Source organism: Phyllobates terribilis, unplaced genomic scaffold, assembly GCF_046119375.1.
Source record: "Phyllobates terribilis strain yellow unplaced genomic scaffold, ASM4611937v1 Scaffold_11__3_contigs__length_659146591, whole genome shotgun sequence".
Classification (NCBI taxonomy): Eukaryota; Metazoa; Chordata; class Amphibia; order Anura; family Dendrobatidae; genus Phyllobates; species Phyllobates terribilis.
The window spans coordinates 353,097,535-353,113,209 of NW_027362771.1; the positions used below are offsets into that span (position 1 = coordinate 353,097,535).

General features: G+C 37.5%; 1 protein-coding gene and 1 long non-coding RNA gene across 4 annotated transcripts; one reads left to right on the plus strand and one right to left on the minus strand.

Annotated features, from left to right (window-relative positions):
• Positions 1–3,339: 3,339 nt before the first annotated feature.
• On the minus strand, positions 3,340–7,008 carry LOC141166319 (uncharacterized). The gene is made up of 2 exons (XR_012251281.1): positions 6,883–7,008; positions 3,340–4,300 (listed from the first exon to the last, which is right to left on the minus strand). It is a non-coding gene; the product is annotated as an uncharacterized lncRNA (long non-coding RNA).
• Positions 6,999–11,526, plus strand: LOC141166318 (uncharacterized). 3 transcript variants are annotated; one of them, XM_073652888.1, is made up of 5 exons: positions 6,999–7,206; positions 7,682–7,739; positions 7,842–7,982; positions 8,087–8,191; positions 10,566–11,526. In XM_073652888.1, exons 2-5 carry the CDS (start codon positions 7,682–7,684, stop codon positions 10,598–10,600), a joined length of 339 nt encoding a protein of 112 aa, XP_073508989.1. In that variant the 5' UTR covers positions 6,999–7,206; the 3' UTR covers positions 10,601–11,526. The 3 variants fall into 3 exon arrangements, 2 of the variants coding, with proteins under 2 accessions (XP_073508989.1, XP_073508988.1); XR_012251280.1 differs by lacking the exon at positions 8,087–8,191 and having other exon boundaries at positions 7,004–7,206; XM_073652887.1 differs by lacking the exon at positions 10,566–11,526 and having other exon boundaries at positions 7,007–7,206; positions 8,087–10,558.
• The last annotated feature ends 4,149 nt before the right edge of the window (positions 11,527–15,675 follow it).

The window sequence follows — 15,675 nt, forward strand, 5'->3', positions numbered from 1 at the left end:
TGGAGCATTACATTTGTTTGTTCTATGAAACTCTCAAAATGGCCAGAAAAAGAGAACTTTCATGTGAAACTCGACAGTATATTCTTGTTCTTAGAAATGAAGGCTATTCCATGCGAGAAATTGCCAAGAAACTGAAGATGTACTGTGTACTACTCCTTTCAGAGGAGAGCACAAACAGGCTCTAACCAGAGTAGAAAGAGAAGTGGGAGGCTCCGCTGCACAACTGAGCAACAAGACAAGTACAATAGAGTCTCTAGTTTGAGAAATCGACGCCTCACAGATCCTCAACTGGCAGCTTCATTAAATAGTACACGCAAAACGCCAGTGTCAACGTCTACAGTGAAGAGGTGACTCCGGGATGTTGGCCTTCAGGGCAAAGTGGCAAAGAAAAAGCTATAACTGAGACTGGCTAATAAAAGGAAAAGATTAATATGGGCAAAAGAACACAGACATTGGACAGAGGAAGATTGGAAAAAAGTTTTATGGACAGACGAATCAAAGTTTGAGGAGTTTGGATCACACAGAAGAACATTTGTGAGACGCAGAACAACTGAAAAGATGCTGGAAGAGTGCCTGAAGCCATCTGTCAAGTATGGTGGAGGTAATGTGATGGTCTGGGGTTGCTTTGGTGCTGGTAAAGTGGGAGATTTGTACAAGGTAAATGGCATTTTGAATAAGGAAGGCTATCACTCCATTTTGCAATGCCATGCCATACCCTGGTGACAGCGCTTGATTCCTACAACAGGACAATGACCTAAAGCACCCCTCCAAATTATGCATGAACTATTTAGGGACGAAGCAGGCAGCTGGTATTCTATCTGTAATGGAGTGGCCAGCACAGTCACCAGATCTCAACCCCATTGAGCTGTTGTGGGAGCAGCTTGACCGTATGGTACGCAAAAAGTGCCCATCAAGCCAATCCAACTTATGGGAGGGGCTTCAGGAAGCATGGGAGGAAATTTCTCAAGATTACCTCAGCAAATTAACAGCTAGAATGCCAAAGGTCTGCAATGCTGTAATTGCTGCAAAGGGGGCATTCTTTGACAAAAGCAAAGTTTGAAGGAGAAAATTATTCTTTCAAATAAAAATCATTATTTCCAACCTTGTCAATGTCTGGACTATATTTTCTATTCATTTTGCAACTCATTGATAAATAAAAGTATGAGTTTTCATGGAAAACACTAAATTGTCTGGGTGACTCCACACTTTTGAACAGTAGTGTACAGCACAAGGACTTTCACTGTTAGTTTACATGAAGATTTTTAGACATGGCACTTGGCTCTGTGTGTAAAAAAAATCACAGTATGCACTACTTTAGGCTATGAGTAGTGTAGCAGACCTATCTTTCGTCAAACTCAATTTGACAGGTGCCACGCCCCCTATCAAAGTGTATCAAAGTGTCTAGCCACACCCCTCATCCCCTCCCCTATCAGTTTGTGTGTTGTATCTTATTCATCATTTTATATGAATTTTATATGAGTTTGATGCTGCTATCTGATTATTTACTCTTATTTGATAGTGTATGAGTTTATATGAATTTTATTGTTCCAGCAGCTCTGTGTTTATATGAATTATATGGCCAAGTTACAACTACCCCCCAAGTATATAAAGTGTGTGTTTTATACGGATGTAAAAAGCAAAGACACAGTAAAAGTATTAAAAGATTTTATTGTTTTAAAGATAAATACATCTCCAAGACATTTCAAAGACAAAAACCACACTTTCACAAATGGTGAGATTCATGAATCAGGCATGTTACGCATATTGAACCAATTTCTGAACACGTTGAAATTGGGCATATTATGTATATGGCCAAGTTACAATTCTCATTTTATATGAGTTTATAGCCTCAACATTTTATTCTCATTTTATATGAGTTTTATAGCCCAAGACTTTATTCTTATTTGATAGGCTGATATTTTATATGAGTTTTATAGCCCAAGACCTTATTCTTATTTGATAGGCTGATACTTATTGCTTGGGCATATTATGTATATGGCCAAGTTACAATTCTCATTTTATATGAGTTTATAGCCTCAACATTTTATTCTCATTTTATATGAGTTTTATAGCCCAAGACTTTATTCTTATTTGATAGGCTGATACTTATTGCTGGGCATATTATGTATATGGCCAAGTTACAATTGTCATTTTATATGAGTTTATAGCCTCAACATTTTATTCTCATTTTATATGAGTTTTATAGCCCAAGACTTTATTCTTATTTGATAGGCTGATACTTATTGCTTGGGCATATTATGTATATGGCCAAGTTACAATTCTCATTTTATATGAGTTTATAGCCTCAACATTTTATTCTCATTTTATATGAGTTTTATAGCCCAAGACTTTATTCTTATTTGATAGGCTGATACTTATTGCTTGGGCATATTATGTATATGGCCAAGTTACAATTATCATTTTATATGAGTTTTATATCCCCATACTGTTTATTTGATAGTGTGGATCTTATTGCTTGGCCATATTATCTATATGGCCAAGTTACAACTACCCCCAAGTATATAAAGTGTGTGTTTTATACGGATGTAAAAAGTAAAGACACAGTAAAAGTATTAAAAGATTTTATTTTTTTAAAGATAAATACATCTCCAAGACATTTCAAAGACAAAAACCACACTTTCACAAATGGTGAGATTCATGAATCAGGCATGTTACGCATATTGAACCAATTTCTGAACACGTTGAAGGATGGTGATGCAATTAGCTGTGGCCACACAGGGAAGTGTAACATTTATAGTTCTTCACAGACCAGATACCGACAGATCGTGAAGCAATTAGCTGTTAGTTGTGGTCAATTAGTTGTGGCCACACAGGGAAGTGTAACATTTATAGTTCTTCACAGACCAGATGCCGAAAGATGGTGAAGCAATTAGTTGTGGTCACAAAATCGCACACATCTCTGCTTATAAAGACAGCTTTTATTATTATACTTTGAATGTGCAGATAAGAGTGATGTTACAAGACCTGAGACTATTGCATCATTTTCACGCTTATTATCACCAAAACACTTTAAGACCTTATTGAAGGAGAAACCACAGGCTAGATTAAGTTTATAGCCTCAACATTTTATTCTCATTTTATATGAGTTTTATAGCCCAAGACTTTATTCTTATTTGATAGGCTGATACTTATTTCTTGGGCATATTATGTATATGGCCAAGTTACAATTATCATTTTATATGAGTTTTATATCCCCATACTGTTTATTTGATAGTGTGGATCTTATTGCTTGGGCATATTTTCTATATGGCCAAGTTACAACTACCCCCAAGTATATAAAGTGTGTGTCTTATACGGATGTAAAAAGCAAAGACACAGTAAAAGTATTAAAAGATTTTATTGTTTTAAAAAATAAATACATCTCAAAGACATTTCAATAATATAAAAATCCTTACAGAATATTATAAAAAGTATCACAAGTACAATTAATATACAATTCTTACAAAATAATATAAAAAGTGTTACATTCACATGTACCAAAATGCATGTAATAATAATAATATACATTATTACATTTCTTGCAGATTAATATAGAGTGTTACAATTCAGTCAGATCATTTATCCAATACAGCACTTACATCGTGAGCCACATGGATTGTAGTAATGGTAGAGACCTTTTTTTTTTAGGCAGCAAAATTCCTTGTGTGATACCTAATGATGGAGAGTGTAAAGATTGAATTGTGCGGGTTGGTGTGGATACCGTCCGGGGTGTAGATACATCGCTACCTTCACTGATGGAAATTTTTAATCCATCTAAAAGCTGTCTAGTAGTGGGATTGGCCACAACTGTAGATGGAATATTTAGCTCTGCCATTGCCTGCATAAATGAATCCCAACCCCGAGGCAGATTCCTGCTGGCCAGGGCATGGCTCTATGTTGTACTACGTACCAAATCCAGCAAGTTAGATCCTGGTATTACAGTTCCTTTGAAAATAAATTCGCTTTTATCATTCCAGGATGTAACATTTTTATTTTGTAGCAGCCTGTTTAGTAAAAATTCAGCATTCTTTTTATATCGTTCGTTTACATGGCTTACAATTTCACTGACCTCTTGATTTTTATCAGGGCCTGAATTTGGCAATTGTTGCTGATCAGATTCAGGAGGGCTAACGAGATTTAAAGTTGTTACTTCTTTTGAACTGTGCCTCGCATGTACCAAGTATCGTTGTAGCACGGAACTATACATTTTAATTTTCACATCATCGGGTATGTCACGATGTTGTAAAACTGCGCTAATTTCATCATCAAGACAACGAATAACACCAGACCCTCCACAAATCTGATGTGGGGAAAAGAGAGAGAGATTTCATCATATAGTTTTTGCCAGCATGAATAAAACCAAACAATATTATTGGGTTTGTGAGAAAAATGAGTTTCAATATTATGTAACAGCTGTTTTACAAAATAGCTCTTTCCAGAATTAGACGGGCCGGCTAGAATGCAGGAGAATGGGTGTTGTAGCCGCGGATCCATCACAATACTCAACTAATAGCCAAATGGCAGGGTGGTGAAGTCGTCTAATAGGCACCGCTTTGTGTAAACGCACTTTTGTGTTTTGCGCAGTGGCCTTGTTTCAATGTCCCAGTACTTTTTATTTCTCACAATGCCCGGCTGTTCTACGACAATTCGCTTCTGTGTTTCTGTGTCAGAATTATGCGGGTAGTCCAGAACTAAATCTTTCAGACTGCTAAAATTAATAGATTGAGTGTTACCGACATTTAGTGTTATACCCTTAACTTTTAAGACAGTTTTACCAGTGTTGAGTTTGTATCCGTAAGTTTTGGGACCCGCAGATACAAACTCTGTGATGTGAGTGTCATCGGGTATCTCACTGGTCAGGTCACCCAGGTAATCGCCTAAAGTCGGCTGCCACTCACCTTCCCTCTGCACAAAAATAACCGAATCTGTGTCGTGATAAAGACACCTCTCCTGCAACCGGCCCAGCAGAGAATAGAGCTCTAGCCGGGCATACGCGGTTGTAAAACACGCTATAAAAATGTTTGTGTTTTTGTTGACCGTGTGGTGTCCTTTTGCATATTTCCAGTTAATGGTTGCAGTTTCATCATCAATGAAATGTAACATTGAAATGTCATAGTAAGGTAGAAACACATGCTGAAAAAAGCATCGGGGTTGCTAACAATGCTGGTACATGGTAAATTAGATCTCTGTGCAAACTTTCCCCATAAAGAATTTAAGAAAAGTTTGGAGATCTGTCTCTTTGCAGGATTCACGCCTATATTTTCAGGCCGTAATTGTACACCTTCTTTTTCAAGAAAGGAGTCAATGTACTGTTTTTTCTTGACAACGTCACTGCACCAGCTGGGATAACCCGAAGCCTCCTGCTTATCCCGAAGATGTAATTTAATGTAGGGGGCAAACAGATCATCAGTGCTGTTAGGAAAATGCCATATTTCGTAGATGTGTGCGATCCTATACCCTTTTTCTATGGCCAGCTCAAGCTCTATAGTGCACCATGTACCTGTCGGGGAATGCTCTTCATCACTATGTGCACAAACATCCGTTTGTGAATTTACAACGCATGTGTAGCAAAGGGGGAACATTAACTTTTTGTTGAGTTTTACAGGGAGAACTGGAAAGAATAAATCTCTCGGAGGGTAGACCTTGACTTTAGCAATGCCAAAGTATTTTTTAATGAAACCAAAATCATCATAGATGATATCTGGGTGGCCTACAGGGTATGTTTTAGTTTTGTTTACAAAGGGATAAAGACTGGTGAAATCATAGTAATGTAATGTCTCCCCATCTCTCAGACAGTGATAGAGTTTAATGGCGTTAGTTCGCCCGCCATAAAGAGCATCGCGTGGGTCTAAAGGTGTTGGGAATTCCATTTGGAGAAGAAATGTTTGAAGGTTAGAATCTTTTTCAACCATTTCACCCCAGTCGTGCTCCCACATCACTCTTACGCTGTATCCGCAGCACTGCAAGTAACGCTTTTTAGCTAAAAAGGCGTAATATAACTGGCCATAAGATGTATTTGTGACCTTATTTGTGTCATTTTCATTGTAACATACAGGACACCCATGATAAAAACAACCCTGAAATTCAAATGCTACATGCTGTTTGTTAACATAGGCGTAACCATCTAAAAAATATCTCCCGACTTGTTTTCGCCGCCCCTCAAAGCATGCTGAATGGTAATGTTCTCTGTATGTGCTACATACATGACCCACTGTATAGCGGGTGACGAGTAGCGCTTTTTTGTCTTGTGATAATTATCACCGGGTAAAATGGCGATGGTTTTTTTTTTTGGTAGAAATTTAAATCTGTACATTGCCATACATACAAAGGCCAGGGTGATGAGTTGAAAAGGATCAACACATCGGGACACTACAATTTTTTTCTTTTGCAGCTTACAGTATGTTTTAACATTTTTTCTCGTCATTTCCATAATACGCTCTCTGTAAAGTTCACACGAGCGTCTCAAAATCTCGACATCTTGCTGACAATAAGATTTTAGCTCAGCCTTAAAGTCAAAAGTTGAATTTTTCCCGGCCTTTTAGCTGCTTTAGAATCGTGGTTGGTTCTAGCAACAGACCCTGCATGAAGCAATTTGCCGCCTGTATAAAAATTTTGTATTTAGTTTCATGTGTAAATACATATGAACAACTGTTATTTTTCAAAGAGACGTGACCTTTTCTTTTCCTATTCATCAGGTGGTGTGGTGTTCTCGACTTTTTAGGTGGATTAGAAGTCAGCGTGTTTTCCGGCGTATACGTCGCCTGCAGCACCCCTGCATCTGTATACATATTAGAATTTACATTCATGTATAAATACACAGGATGAAACATTGTGTAAATAGATAGGTGTGTGCATATATGTATTTATATAGTTGGAGCATACCACTGATCGGCTGTTGTAAATTAGTTTCGCTTGTCTCTCCTGCAGTGCTGGTACAGGCCATAGTTTCTGCAGCTGCGATACCAGTAACATCAATATTCATATCTGCTAGAATATCGTCAAGCTCGCGTACAATCAAGAATCATTGTGGAGAGGCGTAACTGGGCTGTGTTTGTGGGTGTTTGTGGGAGTTAACAGAAGGTGTGTTTTTCTGGTAGCCTCCTTTATATTCATGTATTCTTCCAGCCTGATAGCATGACACACAGCTCTGAGACAGAAAGTGTTGATCCATAGCAACATTCCTCACAGCTCAGATCGGGTCTAAAAGTAAGTATAATCAGCCCATTACGCATTATCTAGTTATTTTGTCTTACCACTATACCCAGTTGTTTAATTATGTTTAAGCGTGCATAGTTAAAGGTATTATTTGTTTTAATAATTTAGTCATATATTCAATATGCTACAACTGAAATAACATAATAGTTACTAGATGTTAATGATCACTAAATAGAGCATTCACTGCACAGTGTTTAATCATGTATAAAGAGTTTACCCTGTATTAGTTTGGTAGTTTTGCTTGCTTAATATAGTGGTATTTATGCGGCTGCTTTTAATTTACATGATGTGTAACATAATCTACTTCTTTTAAAGTTATATTAATTATATAAAATGCAGAAAATTTGCTAGTTTCAGTATTATACCGTACTTGAATGCAGGCAGTCGTCATTCAAATCACTATTGTATTACTATAGATTTAGTACAGGTAGCACAGAAAATTCACACATACTTAATTTTATTTTAGATGGAAGGACAAAATTTTGTGGATCCATACGTTGACATGCTTACAGATACAGAATTAGGTATGCATTACATCGAATATAGCTAGAATTGTTATTATCTTATTTCAATTATATGTAGATGTTTTATATATTATTTTTATATTTCATTCTTTCTTGTTAAAGCGGCGTATATGGATTGCGAGCTTGACGATATTCTAGCAGATATGAATATTGATGTTACTGGTATCGCAGCTGCAGAAACTATGGCCTGTACCAGCACTGCAGGAGAGACAAGCGAAACTAATTTACAACAGCCGATCAGTGGTATGCTCCAACTATATAAATACATATATGCACACACCTATCTATTTACACAATGTGTCATCCTGTGTATTTATACATGAATGTAAATTCTAATATGTATACAGATGCAGGGGTGCTGCAGGCGACGTATACGCCGGAAAACACGCTGACTTCTAATCCACCTAAAAAGTCGAGAACACCACACCACCTGATGAATAGGAAAAGAAAAGGTCACGTCTCTTTGAAAAACAACAGTTGTTCATATGTATTTACACATGAAACTAAATACAAAATTTTTATACAGGCGGCAAATTGCTTCATGCGGGGTCTGTTGCTAGAACCAACCACGATTCTAAAGCAGCTAAAAGGCCGGGAAAAATTCAACTTTTGACTTTAAGGCTGAGCTAAAATCTTATTGTCAGCAAGATGTTGAGATTTTGAGACGCTCGTGTGAACTTTACAGAGAGCGTATTATGGAAATGACGAGAAAAAATGTTAAAACATACTGTAAGCTGCAAAAGAAAAAAATTGTAGTGTCCCGATGTGTTGATCCTTTTCAACTCATCACCCTGGCCTTTGTATGTATGGCAATGTACAGATTTAAATTTCTACCAAAAAAAAAAACCATCGCCATTTTACCCGGTGATAATTATCACAAGACAAAAAAGCGCTACTCGTCACCCGCTATACAGTGGGTCATGTATGTAGCACATACAGAGAACATTACCATTCAGCATGCTTTGAGGGGCGGCGAAAAACAAGTCGGGAGATATTTTTTAGATGGTTACGCCTATGTTAACAAACAGCATGTAGCATTTGAATTTCAGGGTTGTTTTTATCATGGGTGTCCTGTATGTTACAATGAAAATGACACAAATAAAGTCACAAATACATCTTATGGCCAGTTATATTACGCCTTTTTAGCTAAAAAGCGTTACTTGCAGTGCTGCGGATACAGCGTAAGAGTGATGTGGGAGCACGACTGGGGTGAAATGGTTGAAAAAGATTCTAACCTTCAAACATTTCTTCTCCAAATGGAATTCCCAACACCTTTAGACCCACGCGATGCTCTTTATGGCGGGCGAACTAACGCCATTAAACTCTATCACAGTCTGAGAGATGGGGAGACATTACATTACTATGATTTCACCAGTCTTTATCCCTTTGTAAACAAAACTAAAACATACCCTGTAGGCCACCCAGATATCATCTATGATGATTTTGGTTTCATTAAAAAATACTTTGGCATTGCTAAAGTCAAGGTCTACCCTCCGAGAGATTTATTCTTTCCAGTTCTCCCTGTAAAACTCAACAAAAAGTTAATGTTCCCCCTTTGCTACACATGCGTTGTAAATTCACAAACGGATGTTTGTGCACATAGTGATGAAGAGCATTCCCCGACAGGTACATGGTGCACTATAGAGCTTGAGCTGGCCATAGAAAAAGGGTATAGGATCGCACACATCTACGAAATATGGCATTTTCCTAACAGCACTGATGATCTGTTTGCCCCCTACATTAAATTACATCTTCGGGATAAGCAGGAGGCTTCGGGTTATCCCAGCTGGTGCAGTGACGTTGTCAAGAAAAAACAGTACATTGACTCCTTTCTTGAAAAAGAAGGTGTACAATTACGGCCTGAAAATATAGGCGTGAATCCTGCAAAGAGACAGATCTCCAAACTTTTCTTAAATTCTTTATGGGGAAAGTTTGCACAGAGATCTAATTTACCATGTACCAGCATTGTTAGCAACCCCGATGCTTTTTTCAGCATGTGTTTCTACCTTACTATGACATTTCAATGTTACATTTCATTGATGATGAAACTGCAACCATTAACTGGAAATATGCAAAAGGACACCACACGGTCAACAAAAACACAAACATTTTTATAGCGTGTTTTACAACCGCGTATGCCCGGCTAGAGCTCTATTCTCTGCTGGGCCGGTTGCAGGAGAGGTGTCTTTATCACGACACAGATTCGGTTATTTTTGTGCAGAGGGAAGGTGAGTGGCAGCCGACTTTAGGCGATTACCTGGGTGACCTGACCAGTGAGATACCCGATGACACTCACATCACAGAGTTTGTATCTGCGGGTCCCAAAACTTACGGATACAAACTCAACACTGGTAAAACTGTCTTAAAAGTTAAGGGTATAACACTAAATGTCGGTAACACTCAATCTATTAATTTTAGCAGTCTGAAAGATTTAGTTCTGGACTACCCGCATAATTCTGACACAGAAACACAGAAGCGAATTGTCGTAGAACAGCCGGGCATTGTGAGAAATAAAAAGTACTGGGACATTGAAACAAGGCCACTGCGCAAAACACAAAAGTGCGTTTACACAAAGCGGTGCCTATTAGACGACTTCACCACCCTGCCATTTGGCTATTAGTTGAGTATTGTGATGGATCCGCGGCTACAACACCCATTCTCCTGCATTCTAGCCGGCCCGTCTAATTCTGGAAAGAGCTATTTTGTAAAACAGCTGTTACATAATATTGAAACTCATTTTTCTCACAAACCCAATAATATTGTTTGGTTTTATTCATGCTGGCAAAAACTATATGATGAAATCTCTCTCTCTTTTCCCCACATCAGATTTGTGGAGGGTCTGGTGTTATTCGTTGTCTTGATGACGAAATTAGCGCAGTTTTACAACGTCGTGACATACCCGATGATGTGAAAATTAAAATGTATAGTTCCGTGCTACAACGATACTTGGTACATGCGAGGCACAGTTCAAAAGAAGTAACAACTTTAAATCTCGTTAGCCCTCCTGAATCTGATCAGCAACAATTGCCAAATTCAGGCCCTGATAAAAATCAAGAGGTCAGTGAAATTGTAAGCCATGTAAACGAACGATATAAAAAGAATGCTGAATTTTTACTAAACAGGCTGCTGCAAAATAAAAATGTTACATCCTGGAATGATAAAAGCGAATTTATTTTCAAAGGAACTGTAATACCAGGATCTAACTTGCTGGATTTGGTACATAGTACAACACAGAGCCATGCCCTGGCTAGCAGGAATCTGCCTCGGGGTTGGGATTCATTTATGCAGGCAATGGCAGAGCTAAATATTCCATCTACAGTTGTGGCCAATCCCACTACTAGACAGCTTTTAGATGGATTAAAAATTTCCATCAGTGAAGGTAGCGATGTATCTACACCCCGGACGGTATCCACACCAACCCGCACAATTCAATCTTTACACTCTCCATCATTAGGTATCACACAAGGAATTTTGCTGCCTAAAAAAAAAAGGTCTCTACCATTACTACAATCCATGTGGCTCACGATGTAAGTGCTGTATTGGATAAATGATCTGACTGAATTGTAACACTCTATATTAATCTGCAAGAAATGTAATAATGTATATTATTATTATTACATGCATTTTGGTACATGTGAATGTAACACTTTTTATATTATTTTGTAAGAATTGTATATTAATTGTACTTGTGATACTTTTTATAATATTCTGTAAGGATTTTTATATTATTGAAATGTCTTTGAGATGTATTTATTTTTTAAAACAATAAAATCTTTTAATACTTTTACTGTGTCTTTGCTTTTTACATCCGTATAAGACACACACTTTATATACTTGGGGGTAGTTGTAACTTGGCCATATAGAAAATATGCCCAAGCAATAAGATCCACACTATCAAATAAACTGTATGGGGATATAAAACTCATATAAAATGATAATTGTAACTTGGCCATATACATAATATGCCCAAGAAATAAGTATCAGCCTATCAAATAAGAATAAAGTCTTGGGCTATAAAACTCATATAAAATGAGAATAAAATGTTGAGGCTATAAACTTAATCTAGCCCGTGGTTTGTCCTTCAATAAGGTCTTAAAGTGTTTTGGTGATAATAAGCGTGAAAATGATGCAATAGTCTCAGGTCTTGTAACATCACTCTTATCTGCACATTCAAAGTATAATAATAAAAGCTGTCTTTATAAGCAGAGATGTGTGCGATTTTGTGACCACAACTAATTGCTTCACCATCTTTCGGCATCTGGTCTGTGAAGAACTATAAATGTTACACTTCCCTGTGTGGCCACAACTAATTGCATCACCATCCTTCAACGTGTTCAGAAATTGGTTCAATATGCGTAACATGCCTGATTCATGAATCTCACCATTTGTGAAAGTGTGGTTTTTGTCTTTAAAATGTCTTGGAGATGTATTTATCTTTAAAAAAATAAAATCTTTTAATACTTTTACTGTGTCTTTACTTTTTACATTCGTATAAAACACACACTTTATATACTTGGGGGTAGTTGTAACTTGGCCATATAGATAATATGGCCAAGCAATAAGATCCACACTATCAAATAAACAGTATGGGGATATAAAACTCATATAAAATGATAATTGTAACTTGGCCATATACATAATATGCCCAAGCAATAAGTATCAGCCTATCAAATAAGAATAAAGTCTTGGGCTATAAAACTCATATAAAATGAGAATAAAATGTTGAGGCTATAAACTCATATAAAATGAGAATTGTAACTTGGCCATATACATAATATGCCCAATTTCAACGTGTTCAGAAATTGGTTCAATATGCGTAACATGCCTGATTCATGAATCTCACCATTTGTGAAAGTGTGGTTTTTGTCTTTGAAATGTCTTGGAGATGTATTTATCTTTAAAACAATAAAATCTTTTAATACTTTTACTGTGTCTTTGCTTTTTACATCCGTATAAAACACACACTTTATATACTTGGGGGGTAGTTGTAACTTGGCCATATAATTCATATAAACACAGAGCTGCTGGAACAATAAAATTCATATAAACTCATACACTATCAAATAAGAGTAAATAATCAGATAGCAGCATCAAACTCATAAAATTCATATAAAATGATGAATAAGATACAACACACAAACTGATAGGGGAGGGGATGAGGGGTGTGGCTAGACACTTTGATACACTTTGATAGGGGGCGTGGCACCTGTCAAATTGAGTTTGACGAAAGATAGGTCTGCTACACTACTGCTATGTGCCCACCATGCAGAAATGCTTTGTTTTTTTTCCTAAGCATTTCTGCATCTCCCTGGCAGAAAAAACGCATGCGGATTGTAGAAGCGTTTTTCCTGCCAGGGACAAGCGGATGTGAAGCGTTTTTCACATGCATTTCCGCATGCGGGTTGTCAAGCGCTTTCCAAACAATTTTAGCATCACTTGGAAAGTGCTTGACAATTTGGTCACACTATATAAATCCATGCAAACTGCATGGATTTATATAGTGTGACTGTAAAAGAATGGTAAAAAATAAAAAAAAAAATCTAAACTTACCTTCCGATGGCCCCCGCAGTCTTTATTCGGTCCGTCCTGGCTTGCCGGCAGCTTGCGGTACACTACACTGCCGGCTGCCAGCCGCGACCAATCAGCGATATTGGCGCCAAATTTAAATACCGCTATACTGATTGCGCCCGGTCAGCCGCATACATATTCTAGAATACCCGATGCACTAGAATCGGGCCACCATCTAGTATATATATAGAGAGAGAAAGTATATATGCCTGTAGAAAGTATTCATACCCCATGAACTTTTCCACATTTTTTTATATTACACCCACAAACTTAAATGTATTTTATTGAGATTTTATGTGATATACCAACACAAAGTATTTGTGAAGTTTAAAGGAAATGATATATGGTTTTCTAAATATTTTAAAAATATGCATCTGAAAATTGTGACGTGCATTTGTATTTAGTCCCCCTGAGTCAAAAACTTGTTGGGCCACCTTTCACTGCAATTACAGCTGCCAGTCTTTCGGGGTATGTGTCAATGAGTTTTGCACATCTAGAGGCTGAAATTTTTGCCCATTCTTCCTTGCAAACCAGCTCTAGCTCAGTGACATTGGACGGAGAGCGTCTGTGAACAGCAATTTTCAAGTCTTGCCACAGATTCTCAACAGAATTTAGGTTTGAACTGTGACTGGGCCATTCAAACACATGAATATGCATTGATCTAAACCAGAGTTTTCCAAACTCCAGTCGTCACGGCCCCCAGCAGATCAAGATTTCCCTTGTATTGCATAGGTGATGCAATTATTATCAAGGCAGCAGAAATTGCCACAGGTTCTCTCACCTGTGCAATACTAAGGAAATCCAAAAAACATGACCTGTTTGGTATCCCTGACCTGTTTGGTGTGTTCCTTGGTTTTAATGATGTTGTTTGATCGCTAATGTTCTCAAACAAACTTCTGAGGCCTTCACAGAGTAACTATAGTTATCCTGAGAATACGTTACACACAAGTGGACTCAACTTACTAATTATGTGACTTCTGGAAGCAATTGGCCTTTGAGGATATTATTTCGGGGTACCAGTCTATAGGCGGCTGAATACAAATACACATCACAATTTTCAGATTTATATATTTTAAATATTTAGAAAACCATGTATAATTTCATTCACACTTCCAAAATACTTGTTACATTGTGTTGATACATCACAAAACATCTCAATAAAATACATTTAAGTTTGTGGATGTAATGTGAAAAATTGTGGAAAAGTTCATGGGTTATGAGTACTTTTTCAAGGCACTGTATATAATATATGATATATTGTATATGATGAGCCACTGATATTACGTACCTGAGTCAGTCTGCAACATATATACAGCAGGGGAATAGCACAAACTTAAAAGTTGAGCCTGCACTATCCTCAGCAGCTATCATCTGTATACAGGGCCGGTTTTAGACAGTGTGGGGCCCTGGGCAAAAATTTAAACTTGGGCTCCAAATGCTAAAATATTGAATCATCACAAAAAAACATTTAGGTTGTATTTACATGGATTAAGTTCAGGCCGTTAAATGAGTGCGATCGAGAATATTCAAGTCATTTGGTGATTGTTTACCTGGCTCCTTACACAGGCTGAGGAAGAATGATGGGGAAAAAACCATCACTAGTAGATCAACCTGCCCTCATACATATCATGTTATCAGCATCTGCTGTTTACACCCAGTGATGTGCTGCTGAAAAACAATGATTTTGTTCCCCCATAAACAATCCAATCAACCAATGAATGAGCAGCATTTTGTTTGTTCGTTGGGCGATTGCCGATGATTACACCTATGAACTCTCGTCTGTGCTGCTGGCATTTATAAATGTGAATGCTACGCACACCGTATGTGACATTCACACTGTATGTTACACACACACATTTACACACACACACACACACACACTGCATGTTACACACACATATGTATTTACACAGAGCACATACACACATATATGTATATAGAGAGCACATACAGACAAACTGTATATGTAAACACAGATCACCTACATACATATGCAAGCATACACGGAGGTCCTACATACAGACACATGCATTCATGGAGAACCTACAAACAGACGCATGCATACATAAAGCAGCTACATAGAGATGCATTTATAAACTGAGCACCTACATACAGATGCAGGTATACACAGAGCACTGATATACAGACACATGCATGCACAGAGCACCTACATACAGATACAGCGGTGGCCAAAAGTATTGGCACCCCTGCAATTCTGTCAGATAATACTCAGTTTCTTCCTGAAAATGATTGCAATCACAAATTCTTTGGTCTTATTATCTTCATTTAATTTGCTTGCAAGGAAAAAACACAAAAGAGAATGAAGCAAAAATCAAATCATTGATCATTTCACACAAAACTCCAAAAA